At 36.3% G+C, this 15,426-nt stretch overlaps 1 protein-coding gene across 1 annotated transcript in view; it reads right to left on the reverse strand.

Moving 5' to 3' along the window:
- Window positions 1-8,567: 8,567 nt before the first annotated feature.
- Window positions 8,568-15,426, reverse strand: part of AKR1D1 (aldo-keto reductase family 1 member D1) — a 36,736-nt gene continuing 29,877 nt past the window's right edge. The window contains exons 6-9 of the mRNA XM_006210016.4: window positions 13,964-14,073; window positions 13,066-13,231; window positions 10,041-10,123; window positions 8,568-9,114 (exon numbers count right to left, since the gene is read on the reverse strand). Of these exons, the coding sequence (XP_006210078.1) occupies window positions 9,072-9,114; window positions 10,041-10,123; window positions 13,066-13,231; window positions 13,964-14,073 (402 nt within the window). The 3' untranslated portion in view covers window positions 8,568-9,071. The remainder of the gene's footprint in view (window positions 9,115-10,040; window positions 10,124-13,065; window positions 13,232-13,963; window positions 14,074-15,426) is intronic.

Genomic DNA, 15,426 nt, shown 5'->3' on the forward strand with positions numbered 1-15,426 from the left:
TCTAAAGTTGTCTCTAACGATTAACTTTTGTCCTTCCTGGTAGAGAGGGGAGGAGGGACGTTTTGTAAATTCATGTCCTCCTTTTAAGCAAATAGAGGGAAGGCAGAGAACTCTGCATCTGTTTCTTCTCAGTTGTCTTCGGCTCACAATAATTCTTATGCCAAAGAGGAATATTTTGAGGTGGTAAAATCAGTTCTCCCTTAGTCATCATACATTGGTTCTTATACAGTCAAGGGTAGCCTTTAACCCTGAGATGTCTTCCTGTTTCCTCCTTCCATTGTCATTTCTTCTCCCCTTCCCCCACCCATAGCGTCACCCTGGAAGTAAATGCCAAAATCAGCTTTACTCTTTTCTTTTTTTAATCCTGTCTTCTGTGTGATTTTTTGAAGTTACCCATGCTATGATCTGTTTTTCCAGTCTCAATATTGTGTTACCTTCTCTCTTCTGGAATAGTATTCACTTTGATTAGAAAGAAGTGGGAGCCTTTCAGAACTGTGTATACGGAGGGAATAGCCATGACAGAATGTGAGGTCATGGGCATAAATCACAGCAATGTTTTCATAGGTCAGTCTCCCAAGGCAATAGAAATAAAAGCAAAACTAAACAAATGGGACCTAATCAAACTTGTAAGCTTTTGCACAGCAAGGGAAACCATAAACAAAATGAAAAGACAACCTATGGACCAGGAGAAAATATCTGCAAACGATGCAACTGAGAAGGGCTTAATTTCCAAAATATACAAATAACTCAATTAAAAAAAAACAATCAAAAAATGGGCAGAAGACCTAAACAGACATTTCTCCAAAGAAGACATACAGATGGCTAAAAGACATATGAAAAGATTATTAGAGAAATGCAAATCAAAACTACAATGAGGTATCACCTCAGACTGGTCAGAATGACCATCGTCAAAAAATCCACAAATAATAAATGCTGGAGAGGGTGTGGAGAAAAGAGACCCCTCCTACACTGTTGATGGGAATGTAAATTGGTGCAGCTACTATGGAAAACAGTATGGAGGTTCCTCAAAAAACTAAAAATAGACTTACCATATGATCCAGCAATCCCACTCCTGGACACGTATCCAGAGAAAACTCTAACTCGAAAAGACACATGCACCTAAATGATCATAGCAGCACTATTTACAATAGCTAATACATGGAAGCAATCTAAATGGCCATCAACAAATGAATCGATAAAGAAGAAGTGTTAAAAGGAGGTGAAAGAATTATACACAGAAAACTATAAACCATTGATGAAGGAAATTAAAGAAGACTTTAAAAAATGGAAAGATATTCCATGCTCTTGGATTGGAAGAATCAATATTGTTAAAATGGTCACACTGCCCAAGGCAATCTACAGATTTAATGCAATCCCTATCCAATTACCCAGGACATATTTCACAGAACTAGAACAAATCATAATAAAATTTATATGGAACCATCAAAGACCTAGAATTGCTAAAGCATTACTGAAGAGAAAGAAAGAGGCTGGAGGAATAACTCTCCCAGACTTCAGACCATACTATAGAGCTACAGTCATCAAGACAGCATGGTATTGGTACCAAAACAGACATATAGACCAATGGAACAGAATAGAGAGCCCAGAAATGAACCCACAAACTTTTGGTCAACTCATCTTCGACAAAGGAGGCAAGAATATACAATGGAATAAAGACAGTCTCTTCAGCAAATGGTGTTGGGAAAACTGGACAGCAGCATGTAAAACAATGAAGCTAGAACACACCCTTACACCATATACAAAAATCAACTCAAAATGGATTAAAGACTTAAACATAAGACAAGATACAATAAACCTCCTAGAGGAAAACATAGGCAAAACATTATCTGACATACATTTCAAAAATTTTCTCCTAGAAGAAATAAAAGCAAGAATAAACAAATGGGACCTAATGAAACTTACAAGCTTCTGCAGAGCAAAGGAAACCAGAAATAAAACAAGAAGAAAACCTACGGAATGGGAGAAAATTTTTGCAAGTGAAACCGACAAAGGCTTGATCTCCAGAATATATAAGCAGCTCATACGACTCAATAAGAAAAAAATAAACAACCCAATCCAAAAATGGGCAGAAGACCTAAACAAGCAATTCTCCAAGGAAGACACACAAATGATCAAAAAGCACATGAAAAAATGCTCAATATCACTAATTATCAGAGAAATGCAAATCAAAACTACAATGAGGTATCACCTGACACCAGTCAGAATGGCCGTCATTCAAAAATCCACAAATGACAAATGCTGGAGAGGCTGTGGAGAAAGGGGAACCCTCCTACACTGCTGGTGGGAATGCAGTTTGGTCCAGCCACTGTGGAAAACAGTGTGGCGATTCCTCAAAAGACTAGGAATAGACTTACCATATGACCCAGGAATCCCACTCCTGGGCTTGTATTCAGAAGGAAATCTACTTCAGGATGACACCTGCACCCCAATATTCATAACAGCACTATTTACAATAGCCAAAACATGGAAACAGCCTAAATGTCCATCAACAGGTGACTGGATAAAGAAGAAGTGGTATATTTATACAATGGAATACTACTCAGCCATAAAAACCGACAACATAATGCCATTTGCAGCAACATGGATGCTCCTGGAGAATGTCATTCTAAGTGAAGTAAGCCAGAAAGAGAAAGAAAAATACCATATGAGATCGCTCATATGTGGAATCTAAAAAACAAAAACAAAAACAAACAAACAAACAAGAACAAAGCATAAATACAGGACAGAAATAGACTCACAGACAGAGAATACAGACTTGTGGTTACCAGGGGGGTGGAGGGTGGGAAGGGATAGACTGGGATTTCAAAATTGTAGAATAGATAAACAAGATTACACTGTATAGCACAGGGAAATATACACAAAATGTTATGATAACTCACAGAGAAAAAAATGTGACAATGAGTGTGTATATGTCCATGAATGACTGAAAAATTGTGCTGAACACTGGAATTTGACACAACATTGTAAAATGATTATAAATCAATAAAAAATGTTAAAAAAAAAAGAAGAAGTGTTAAATATACAGAATGGAATATTACTCAGCCATAAAAAGAATAAAATAATGCCATTTGCAGCAACATAGACAGACCTAGAAATTATCATAGTAAATGAAGTAAGCCAGAAAGATAAAGACAAATACCATATGTTATCACTTATATGTGGAATCTAAAATATGATACAAATGAACTTATTTACAAAACAGAAACAGATTCACAGACATAGAAAACAAACTTACCATTACCAAAGGGGAAAGGGGGTTGAGGGGCTGATAAATTAGGAGTTTGGGATTAGCAGATACAAACTACCATATATATATAATAGATAAACAAAAAAGGACCTACTGTATAGCATAGGGAACTATATTCAATATCTTGTAATAAACCATAATGGAAAAGAAAATGAAAAAGAATATATATATGTATGTATAACTGAATCACTTTGCTGTACACCAAAAACTAACACAACATTTGTAAGTCAACTATAACTAAAAAACTTTAATTAAAAAAAAAAAGAATGGGAGGTCATGGGAACTTCTACTTTTTTTTTAAACTCCAAATCTGAAGCATATCTAAAATTGCTATTATCTTTCCTGCAGTTGTGTCCTGCAATTATGTTGGGCTACAGTTATCTACTTTTATTTCTTTGTCAGTCTAATTACTTCAGCTTTCTCTCCTTAAGGACTTTTGGTTCAGTGATGGTACCCTTTCTTTATTTTAGAGTTGCTATGGATTTGGTCTATTTAATTGGGTCTCTACTTAGTTATTTCAAGAAATTTGGGACAGGAAGGCAAGTAGATTACCAGCTTAATCTAATCTCTCAGATTGCTTCTATCTTTTGGTGGCAGTCTGTTATTTATTAGAGCAATTTTCTCTTGACTCATGCTGAGGAGATAATTGATAACTTCTGTTTCCTATGTTGACTCATTTTCATTGGGGCTTGCTTGCCTATGTGCTTTAAAATCAAATACTAAAAGCATGGAACCCATTATCGGTTTAACAATCCGAGATAAGATAAAATACATAAGAAAAAACATGGATAAATGATAAAAGATGGGCAGTTTAAGCACTATAAACATAAGCCTAAGTGGATTAGTTTTCAGTTATATGCAATAAGTTGAAATTATAGCATTAAGAATTAGCACATTTTTAACATCTATCAAGAAAGACTTTTGTGTTAGTAGGGTTTTCTCAACCTCAATACTATTGACATTTTGGCCCAGATAATTCTTTGTTGTGGGGGCCATTCTGTGCATTATAGGATGTTTAGCAGAATCCCTGGCCTCTTCCTATGAAATGCCAATATTACCTCTCCCACCCCCACTAGTTGGAACAAGCAAAAATGTCTCCAGACATTGCCAAATATCCCTTTGGGGAGGGTGGGACAGAACTGCCCCAATTAAGAACCACTGTTTTAAAAGAGACAACCACTTACTCAAAATAGCTTTTCTAATACTGGGTGATAAAAATGTATAGCGTGGGATTGTATGCCCATTATATCCAACTCTAATTTAAAACAGAATGTATGTTGTCACAATCCCATAAAATATTGAAAACACTGACTGATGATATCTGAGTTCAGTGTGATTAAAAGTAGAATATAAAAGTTAGGGGGAAAAGCTCTAACACTAGAAATTAAAGTAAGACAGAAACTCTTGGAAACAACTATTAATCAAAGAAGAAAAGCAAAACCAAAACTCAAAATAACTAGAAAATAACAAAATTGACTCATGAAACATAAATGCTCAGTGTTCAAAATAATGCTCAAAAACAATGCTCAATGGAAAATTCATTATATTCAATGTTTGTTTTGTTACACAAGAAAAACAAACAAAAATCAATGAAATAGGCATTCAACCTAAGAAGTTAGATGTCTATGGAGGAGGTATAAAAAACAAGACAGAGATCAATAAAAGAAAATGAGATATGAATGAATTAAGAAACAGAAAAATGGCAGAACTAATCAACATATTTTCTTTTCCTTCTGGGAGAAAAATTGCTCTAAATGAAATTTAGAAAAAAACAAAAATAACTTGATAAACCACTAATTAATAGGAAAAAACAAAAACATAAACATACAAAAGAAGAATGGAAGGAGGGAAGTAACCACACGTTTAGGAAAATTCAAGAAATTAGAAGAGTACAGGTGTGTATGAGGGACTTCTGTTTACTGAAATACCCCGACTGCTTAAGATAGAGCCTACCAGAAAACCAGACTACACAAAAAAACCTTGTTGATTAAATGAACAAATATATCTCCATTTGTTAAACTATATAACATCAATAAATCTCTGTAGAAGATAAATTCGCAAAATCGATCTGAGACAAAACAAAATGTACAGGCTTCCTATTGACAGAGATGCAATTCTCAGGTAAATTGTACTAACATTTTAAGAAACAAATAATTTAAATTTAATTTAATTTGTTCCAGAGTGGAGAGTGTGAAAGAAAGTCTCGCTTTCTCTTTTTAATAATGAAATGAGCACAATTTGATAATAGAAATTAATTTAAAACCGTACATAAAGAAAACTACAGAATAGTTTCATACATGAATGTCAATACAAAAATGCTCAATAGTGTGTTATTGAGCAGCAACACAGTTTTAAAAAGATGTTCAATTATTTCTACCAGCTCCTGGTAAATCTGCTCCTCCCTGACCTCCATGTGGTCCTCAGCAGGACTTATAGTGAGGGCTACTCAGCTCCAAGTCCTTTGGCCTTTTTATCTCTTGACAACCCCTAAGACAGGATTAAAGGGGCCCAAATGCTCCTATGGATGCCACAGCCTTTGTAAGATTTAAAGGAGGCCCTACAAAGGTCCACGTGCCTTCGCCAAGACCACTGCTATTCCCTCCCACCATACTCGGCATCTCAGCTCTCAAAGTAGCTAAATACCAGGGCCCAGAAGGAGATTACGACTAAAAAGGATTAGTTTTCCATCCCCACCTCCTGCCCCAGCCAAGAAAAGTGAGAACTTGGGGATTTAGTATCTGAAATTAGAAACATGGTGGCTCCAGTTCAGATTCAAGAAGGGTGCAAATTCCAGGACCAGGGCTCCACAAGATGGCATGATTTAGTCCCTCATCTGCAATGATCAGAAATTGAAGTCACCAGGGAAAGCCTGAAATTTTAAGGAAGTTCCAGAGAAATACCAAACCTAGGAAATATAATTTAGCTCAAGTTTTACAATTCCCATGACAGTAGTCATAAAGTATGTATATATCAGTGCTGAAGCCTGCAGGTATGGGATTACTGCCTATGTGCCTCTCATGGCCTCTACCAGTAACCTCTGTGTCACTATCTGTGGAATGCAGTGACCAAGGTCCAAGGACAACAATCAGCAGTAGGCAAACAAAAAACACTCTGCAGGGGGCAGAAAGACCTTGCTGCTCCGGCCCACTTGTTTTTATGGATCAGTGGGGCGTGCTCACCTTTTCCAGGCAGGTTATGTAACTATTGACATATCTTACTCCATACTCTATTAAAGGTCTCCGATTAGGAGCAAGATTGATTTGTGTTAACAATTATCTCTGAGGTTTCAAAAGTCCCCAAGAAGGTAAAAACTATTGATCATCAATACCTGAGCTCGTTAAAGTGTTGACAAAATATGGGCATTTTTACTGCTTATGTCAGTATTAGAGACTGGAAATCTTGACTGAGGGATGGAGTATTTGTTTGCTAGGGCTCCTATAACAAAGTGCCACACACTGGGTGACTTAAACAACAGAAATTTATCATCTCATAGTTCTGAAGTCCAGAAGTCCGAAATCAAAGTGTCAGCAGGGTTGATTCTCTCTGAGGGCTGTAAGGGAGAATCTGGCCCGTGCCTCTGCCCGAGGTTTTGGTGGTTTGCTGGATGTCCTTGGGTTCTTATACTTGTAAAAGCATCACGCTAATCGCTACCTCTGTCTGCACATGGTGTTCTCCCTGTGTGTTGTCTGTGTTCACATTTCCCCTTTTTATGAGGATACCAGTCATATTAGATTAAGGTCCACCCCCACCCCAGTGTGAATTCATCTTACCTAATCACATATGCCATGACTCTATTTCCAAATAAGGTCATATTCTGAGGTACTGGGGGCTAGGACTTCAACATAGGAATTATGGGAGGATACAATTTATCCCAAAATAGATGGGAAGCTTGAGAGGGGTGACCATGAAAGAAGAAGTAACATGCAGAAGCTCATGCAGACCATCACTCATTCTGAACTTTTGTTTTCTGTCTCCAACTCTTTTTCCTCCATGTCTGTTATGACTAAAAGAGAATTCCTCTCCTTCAGTCTTTAGAAATATGTATCGGGGGGAGGGTATAGCTCAAGTGATAGAGCTTATGCTTAGCCTGCACAAGGTCCTGGGTTGAATCTCCAGTACCTCCTCTAAAAATAAGTAAATAAGCCTAATTACCCCACCAAAAAAAAAAAAACTTAAAAAAATTAAAAATTAAAAAAGAAATATATATATATTTTTTTCTAACAAATAATGGGACTCTTTCCCTGTCTTTAAAAAAATGACTTGATAGGTATAGCCCCTCCTCCACACCAGCTCCACATAAGCCTCCCTGAAATATTTTGAAGGGTTTTGACAACAGGGATCGAGACTTGAATTTGTTCTTTCATTATGGTACTCCCTTTTCTTCTCTATCTTCCTAGTGTTGAATGTATGGTAGGAATTCAATCAGAGGTCTTTAAATGAATGTAGATGATTTTCCAACCCCTCAAGCGACAAATCGGAGATTCATGTGGTAGCATAAATCATCATATTTTACTATTCCTTGTGAACAAGGTATTTTCCAAAAGACAGCATTGTAAGTATTGATATTAGAATTAGTGGAAATAATGAGTAGAGATCAGTTTTATTAAAGTGATAATTTCTTGGAAATATTTGTTTTCAGGTCATTGAAAATTATAAGCAATTTGTTTTGGAGAAATATAAATTTGTCTTGAAGTTTTGAGGAGCTGTCTTACCCGAGAGTGACTTAATGTAGATGAATAAAATATATTGCTCTAGTTGAACTGAAAATAGGCACATCTCTTCTATGAAATTCTAATAATCTTCTTATTAACTTTTAAAAAAAATTTGCATACAGTACAATCTTCAAAGTTCTTTTGAACTTGCTACCTTCTGAAAATTCAGTTATCTCAATAATTTTCAAAGTCTTAAGTATAATGATTTTATAAAGCCTCTTCTTTCAATGTGTTTCCTCAAGCCTCCCTTTTAAATGTTTTCTTTTAAAATAGTTATCTATGGACTATTTTACAGTGCAGGATTTTATTTGTGTATGCTGGTTGTCTCAAGCCATTCTGCACAATGGTGGTCATACAATGAGTGGAGGTAAGAGTGACAGGCAGTATTGGCATGGACCACTAGTTATGGTGATGCTCAGGCCCTAAAACATGCAAGAGAGAACCAGCAATTATTTATCTCTCAAGCTGGGTAAAAGCTACACAAACACATACTGGATGGAAACAACAACCAAATCAGTACAGCTTAGTTGACTGCTGTGGTGTTTAATTAGCTCTATTTTAAGACTTTTCTACACTTAGCCCTCTTCCCTACTCAAGGTGCAGCAAATTACTTTGATGTTTATAATGCATGTATGGATCTTATTTTGGCTGTGTCTGTATTAACTGTATTACAGTCAGTGGTCTAGAGTATCAAGGCCACTGCCAGCACACTGGCATGTTCCAGCTCTCCATCCTCTTTCTTGCCCTGTTAACTGCTAGAGAACTCAGATTACCCATGGCAGCACCCAGATTCATGACTTACTTATCTTCATATGTTGCCTCTGAAGTCTTTTCTAAAGCCTGATGTTTCTGTTTGAAGCTCAGAAGACAATGATTTAATAAAATATTAGCAGATAATTTCCAATGGTTATTTCAACAGATTTAAATCCCCCACCACCACATAGGTAAGTCAAAGTCACAGTACACAAAAGTTAAGCATGTCTCCATCACCACTTCATCTGAGGATTTCATTTCTGTAGCTGGGGGAACTACCCAGCTCAAAGTCCTGGCACACATGGGAGGGAAAATGTCTGTCCCAGAGTTCTCTGAAGTCAGTATTCCTCATGAAATGGGTATTCAGGATGGTCAGACCACCTGCCAAAACAATTCCCCCAAAGGGAAAAAGTTCACTTCAAACATTGCACAGCTGTATGTGTTACTAGCATCCTTTGATAATTTCACTGACCATTCCCTCTTTCTCTTTCTTACTCACTCCACCTCTGTTTTTCACCGACTCTCTTCCTCTGTTTTCTCTCAAGCCAGCCCCTTTTACTGAAGCTCTGGACAGCACCGTGTGTGTGTGTGTGTGTGTGTGTGTGTGTGTGTGTGTGTGTGTGTGTGTAGGGAAAGGCTGGTTGCCTCCACATTAACATTTTGCTTAGAACAAAAGCAAAAGAGGTGAGCAGTACCTGCCTGTTTTACACGCCTATTCACAATTCCTTCCCTCCTTCTCTCTTGATATAAGCTGCCTCCCATGGTTACTTCTGTTGATAGCTGAATTTTCAACACTTTGAAGGCATGTAAGGAATTTTGTTTGTGGGAAGTCAGACAACAGGTGAAGCCAGAAGCTCCAAATCTTATAGGCAAACATTTGTCTTAAAACTCAAGGTTCTTCCCAACCTGGTGTTCTTTCTACTGCACTCTCATGCCTCTCTCCCAGGAACTGTTCTTGTTGACAAATGTGCACTAATCTGTGCCCACTTTGATTTTTAAGAAAGAAATAAAAACGTTGTTTGAATATCTGTGCCGCTGTTGTATTAACATGCAAACACTATGATTTAATTCTTCTCAAAGTCTTTAGCCTGCAATGCCTTAACCTAACCAATGGGAATGTCATAAATGCCAGAACTCTTTTAAGGAAAAAGGTTTGTAGAAAGTTCCTAATTCAGAACATGCTGCCCACTGGCCTTTAGCCTATGCCTTCTGTGGACACAGTCCCAGTTCATAAGAAGGCTGTTGGCTGACATTTGACAATCCAACACCACTGGGCAGTCCTTGAGTAATGATCCCCCAGAACTCACATGAGCAATTCCACGAAGCGGACATTTGTATTCAAGGCTTCGATGTCCTTCATTTCTTCTTCAGTGAGAGAAAAATCAAAGATCTGAAAAAAAAGAAATAAAAAGCAGACATTTACAATAGTAGAACATGGATCATACTTGGGAACAGGAGTGGGGCCAGCAGCGGGACCCCTTCAAAGGTTTATGAACATTTCTGCAAATGTCTAAGAGGAGTTGGGCTAGTGTTGGGGGGCCACCCCACTCATGTGGGGCTGGAATTCTTTCTGCCCTTTGTCTTTGAGACAATCCAGCATGGACATCTTGCAAGAAATTTCAAATGCTCTAAAACAATACGTGTTCAGAACATCTCCTGAAATTCTAAAAGTGAAGAATTCTTATTATTTCTGTATAAGATGCTGAACTTTTGATTCTGGACTATGGCCTTTGTAAACTTTAAAAAAAAATATTGCTTAGTCTCTGAATTTGCTTATGTATTTTTTAAACTTTTAATTTTCTTTGCTTTATCCTCTTAATCCTTTCTCTCATCATTTTTAATATTTCTTTTTCTGCCTTTTAATTCTAAATACATTTTCATTGTTTTGTTTTTTCTTAGCTTGTACAGCTTATACTCTGGTTTTATAATTGTCCTTTATTAGCATTTTAGTAGTTTATTTTAGCTTATTTATATTTTTAACTCTTGGTTTATGTGTTTATAATTTATTTTCTCTTACTTTATTATTTTATATTTCTATCCCTTAACTTTCATTTTAGTATTTACATTTATAAATTTTAATTATATAAGTAATACATAAATACATGCTCTTTGTAAAGAAATGAAACACTACAGAAGTACATGGACACATATGGAGTGAAAAATGAAAGTTCTTCCTGATACTTACTACCCTAGTCCTATTCCTCTTCCCATATATTCCTTCCAAACATTCAATACACTAAGAGCAAAATGCAAAAATTGTGTCATATTTTTATATTCTGCAACTTTATTTCACTTATGTACTATCTTATGGTGATCTTTTCTGTCAAAATATATAGACTGACTTTATCCATTTAACCACTGCATCCATAGTACAGTTGTAACACAGTTTACTTAGTCATTCCCCTGAGGATTGTTTGTAGCTGCTCTTTTCAGGGAATTCTTTCCTTTGATTATTTATTACCTAAGTATTGGAGTTTATGAGATTGTATAAGGAAATTAAAGTGTGCATAACATAAAAACAGTGATGAATGAACCAATCACTTATAAAATAAATCCTTACAAATTTCTTTTTTGCTCAACACCTTCCCTGACCTAGTGGTGCTATTTGTTACATGACCTCACCTCCTTCAGCACAGGAATAAAGGTGTAGCCCAAGGGCAATCAAGGTATCTTGTTCACTGGACAGTGATTATTATGGGAGTAGCCAATGACCCACAAAGGGACAAGCAGGTATTGATAGAGACCCTGACAGAAGCCTTTATCTGTGATCATCTTTACTCAATATGAGGACTAGATTAACCTGGACTGTTTGTACCACCATATGGAAAGAGGGGGTGGGGAGAACTCAATCCTTTCATAAATCATTTGAATACCTGTGTCCAGTCATGACTGATCTATCCATGGACTTCCCAGTTATGTAAGCCAAAAAATTGTGTCTCTTTTTCTTTGGTAAATTTGAGTCTCAGTCTTTCATGTGGTAGCAAAAAGCTCTGAAGATAAATTGTCTAATATCATGGATGTCTTCCCATGTCAGTACTTGTATTTTCACTTTATTATTTAAAAATGGGTATAAAAGTACACATACTGTATAAATTCATTTATATTAAATTCTAGCAAATGCAAACTAAACTACAGGGATAGAAAGCAAATCAGTGCTGGCTTGTGGCTGTGGACCAGGAGGGATAGATTACAAAGGGGAATGAGGAAACTCTTGGAGGTGATGAATATGTTCTTTATCTTGATTATGGTGATGGTTTCATGGGGGTGTACATATGTCAAAAATTACCCAGCTTGACACTTTAAATATTGTAAGTTCACTGCATTTCAATTATATCTCAATAAATTTCATTTAAAAAAGAAAAATTAAAATGGCTATATAATATTTCACTGCACAAATTAACATAATTTGTTTTATAAGATCCTATTGAAAATTGTTCCCAGTTTTTTTTAACTGATAAAGTATGCTGTAATAAACACCTATGTATGTGTGCACGAGCATGCAAATACATCTATAGGAAAAGATTGTTGGGTCGATGGATATGTATATTTGAATTTTGGTAGATATAGAAAAATGACATCCTTCTCCTTCAAATCTTACACCAATTAATATTTCTAATATTTTATGAAAGTGCTTGTTTTCCCACATACTGTCAACATTCTGATTCTTTTCCTATCTGAAGGGATAAATATTATCTCATTTTTATCTTTATGAGTAAGATTAAAAAAATCTTACTTTTGAAATTTAAATTATTAACTGATGGATAACTGATTAACTTTACATGCTACTTTTGTATGGCTGCACTTACCTAGCAGTGTAGTCTTTGGAAGTATCACAGTAAACTAATCAGTCCATTGTCTGGGGGCCTCTTTCCTCTCACCCATAGGTCATAACGCTGACTGCAGATTACTTATAGAGGGAATAAAGGGGGTTCATGAAGTCTAAATGATCCTCTTCAATAATTTCCCAATTTGTACCCGACTTTTTCCAGAGCCATTAAGAAGGTGGAAAGTTGACTATGATAAATTTCAAATTTTATACCTTCTATTCCTGCTGTGCAGGCAGAGAAGTGCGTAGGTAGGGTCCAGAGTCAATAGGTAAGGAAACAGAAGAAATAAGGGAGCTAGATAACATACAAGGAGCAAAGCAATCCCCAAATTACTAGGAATTGTCTCAAATTCAGCTAAAATTAAATCTAGATATGGGCAGAGTTGGTTGGGGAGCTGGTCTATAAAATAACATATGAAAGTATTGCAAATTTCTTATTAATCTGGACAGAAAATTCCCTAAAAAAAAAAAACTACTTTTTACATTTCTAGAAGTGGTTCTCTTACTTGAAAGTTTTCTTTGATCCTTTCAGGGTTAAAGCTTTTAGGAATGACAACCACTCCTCGCTGGATGTTGAAGCGCAAAACAACTTGAGCTGCTGTCTTACTGTACTTTTTCCCCAGTGAGTTTAGAAGTGGATCCTTTAACAAAGGTGGGGAAGATACATTCACCCTTTAAAAAAAAAAAAGAGAGTATGCATCATACTTAGCTCGAGTAATGAGAACCAGTGGTTAATCTATCATCACCCTCTGCCACCCCCCTCCTCACCCCATTCACGTTTTAACCTATCCAGGACACTTTGAGGTCACCTGTAACCAACTTCTCTGAGTGCAGAGTACTCAATGACGATTTGCTCTTACTATAGGAAGATTAAGAGAGGCAAATTTATAGAGCTGCCTCTTCCAGAGGGTAAGTAATATTTCTTTGACAGGTTTTATAGAAAGAATGGGGTTGGAAGTAGGCATACAGGGAAAGGCAAGAAGGCTGAAATGGAAGAAACAGAGGTACAACTCTTGGGATCATCTTAGAGTAGAAAATTTTCTACTTAAGTTTGTGGAATACATCACAATAGAAGTGTTGTCATTGAATACAGAGATTTTAAAAATTCAAAAACTTCAGAATATGGCCATAGAGGCTCTTTGTCAAATAATAATCAAACTAAGATTTGTTGAGCATTTTCTGTGTTTCAGGTACCATTAGGCATTTCACAGGTAAAGTATAACCAATTGTTACAAAATCTCAGTGAGGAAGGTTTTATTAGCTCTATTTTTGTCTGTGTGGAGAATGACTTGAAGAGACTTACGGTCACACAGCCGAACAGAGTCATTCCAATCAAGCAATTTACATTTACATTCACACTCTACACCAAAGGAAGTACTGGAGGAGACATACAGCATTACCTACCAGGTCGGATTCCTAGAGGTCCCCAAAGGGCTGTATGCAATAATGACAATATCATGTTGTTGGCAAAATTTCAAGAGCTTTGGCTGGGTGAAATATGGATGGCACTCAACCTATGTGTTGCATTGGAGAGAGAGCAGAACACAAAATTAAGGCTTTGTAGATGAATGCAATTTCACATAATTTTTTAAAAGTTCCTCAATAAAATCCATTGCAAAGTATTACGGATAGCTAGGCAAATCTTAAATATTTTTTTCTGATAAAGAAGGTTACATTGTTTATATATGGGTGATTATTAATTAAAACAAGATTAGTGAGGTCACCATCTGTGGGTTAATTCTAAAATAACTGGGGAACGAATTCAATTTTTACAGCTATCATAGTGTAAAACTTGAATTGAACAGACTCAGTTATTTATAGTAAATATTCTAGCAAATACTATTTTCCATAATAAACATACATCTCAAGGTTCAGATTACAGTCTTGGTAAGTGAAAGTGACAGGTTGCAGAAGCTCTGTGTCCCTAGCTATCAAACACCTAAGAATATTTTCACAAGAGATAGAGTGTGTACAGAACTAAATATAAAGATGTATTTTGTCTTCTTGGTGGAGAGTTCTTTATACCACCAAATGTAGGCCTACTTTTCTTTTCTATGTCTTATTGACAAGATTCCTGCACTAAAAATACTTGTGTCAACAAAAGTTCTCAAAGTTTCTTAAACATTATGGTAGTTTTTGACCTACATGTTTTTTTTTCTTTTTAATTAAAATCAACCAAGGCTTAATTAAAATATTTTAATTGTATAATTACTATTTTCACTATCTGGAATACTTAATATATAACAAGTCACATTTCTAGAAAGCACAAGAAAATGCTATTGATGAAGTGAAAATGTAAAGTGGGGCCCTTAGACGTGGGTCTTTCTAATTTGATAACCATTTTTTCCATGTCAGTTTTTCCTGTTTCTTTTCTTTCCCCTGCCCCCTCATAATCTTGCTCCCTCCTTTTCCCTAAGACACTTTAATTACTTCCCGTACTTGGGAACACTTCTTAATTCTAAAAAGCGACACATAGACTAAAATAGGTTAGGAATCATAATGTCCATGGTATAGTAGTCCCTCAGTATCCACGGAGGATTGGTTCCAGGAACCTCCCCTTCTCCCCCCATCTCCTGCAAATACTGAGGCCTGCAAGTGCTCAAGTCCATTCTATAAAATGTACAGTGGGCCCCCCGTGTTTGCACGTTCTGCATCCATGGATATAGAGGGCTGACTGTATTTCTTCCCCTTTCTACCCTTTCCCACTCCCAGCATTACTCTGCCTCTTCAGTCTCTTTTCCATTTTCCATCTTATTTATTATTGGTAGACTAACCTTTCCAAACACATTTTTAATCATGTCACTCCATTACTTAAAGACTAAATATGAATTTCTTAATTTCATGCCTACCTGCTTGTTCCAAACACA

Source organism: Vicugna pacos, chromosome 7, assembly GCF_048564905.1.
Source record: "Vicugna pacos chromosome 7, VicPac4, whole genome shotgun sequence".
NCBI lineage: Eukaryota > Metazoa > Chordata > Mammalia > Artiodactyla > Camelidae > Vicugna > Vicugna pacos.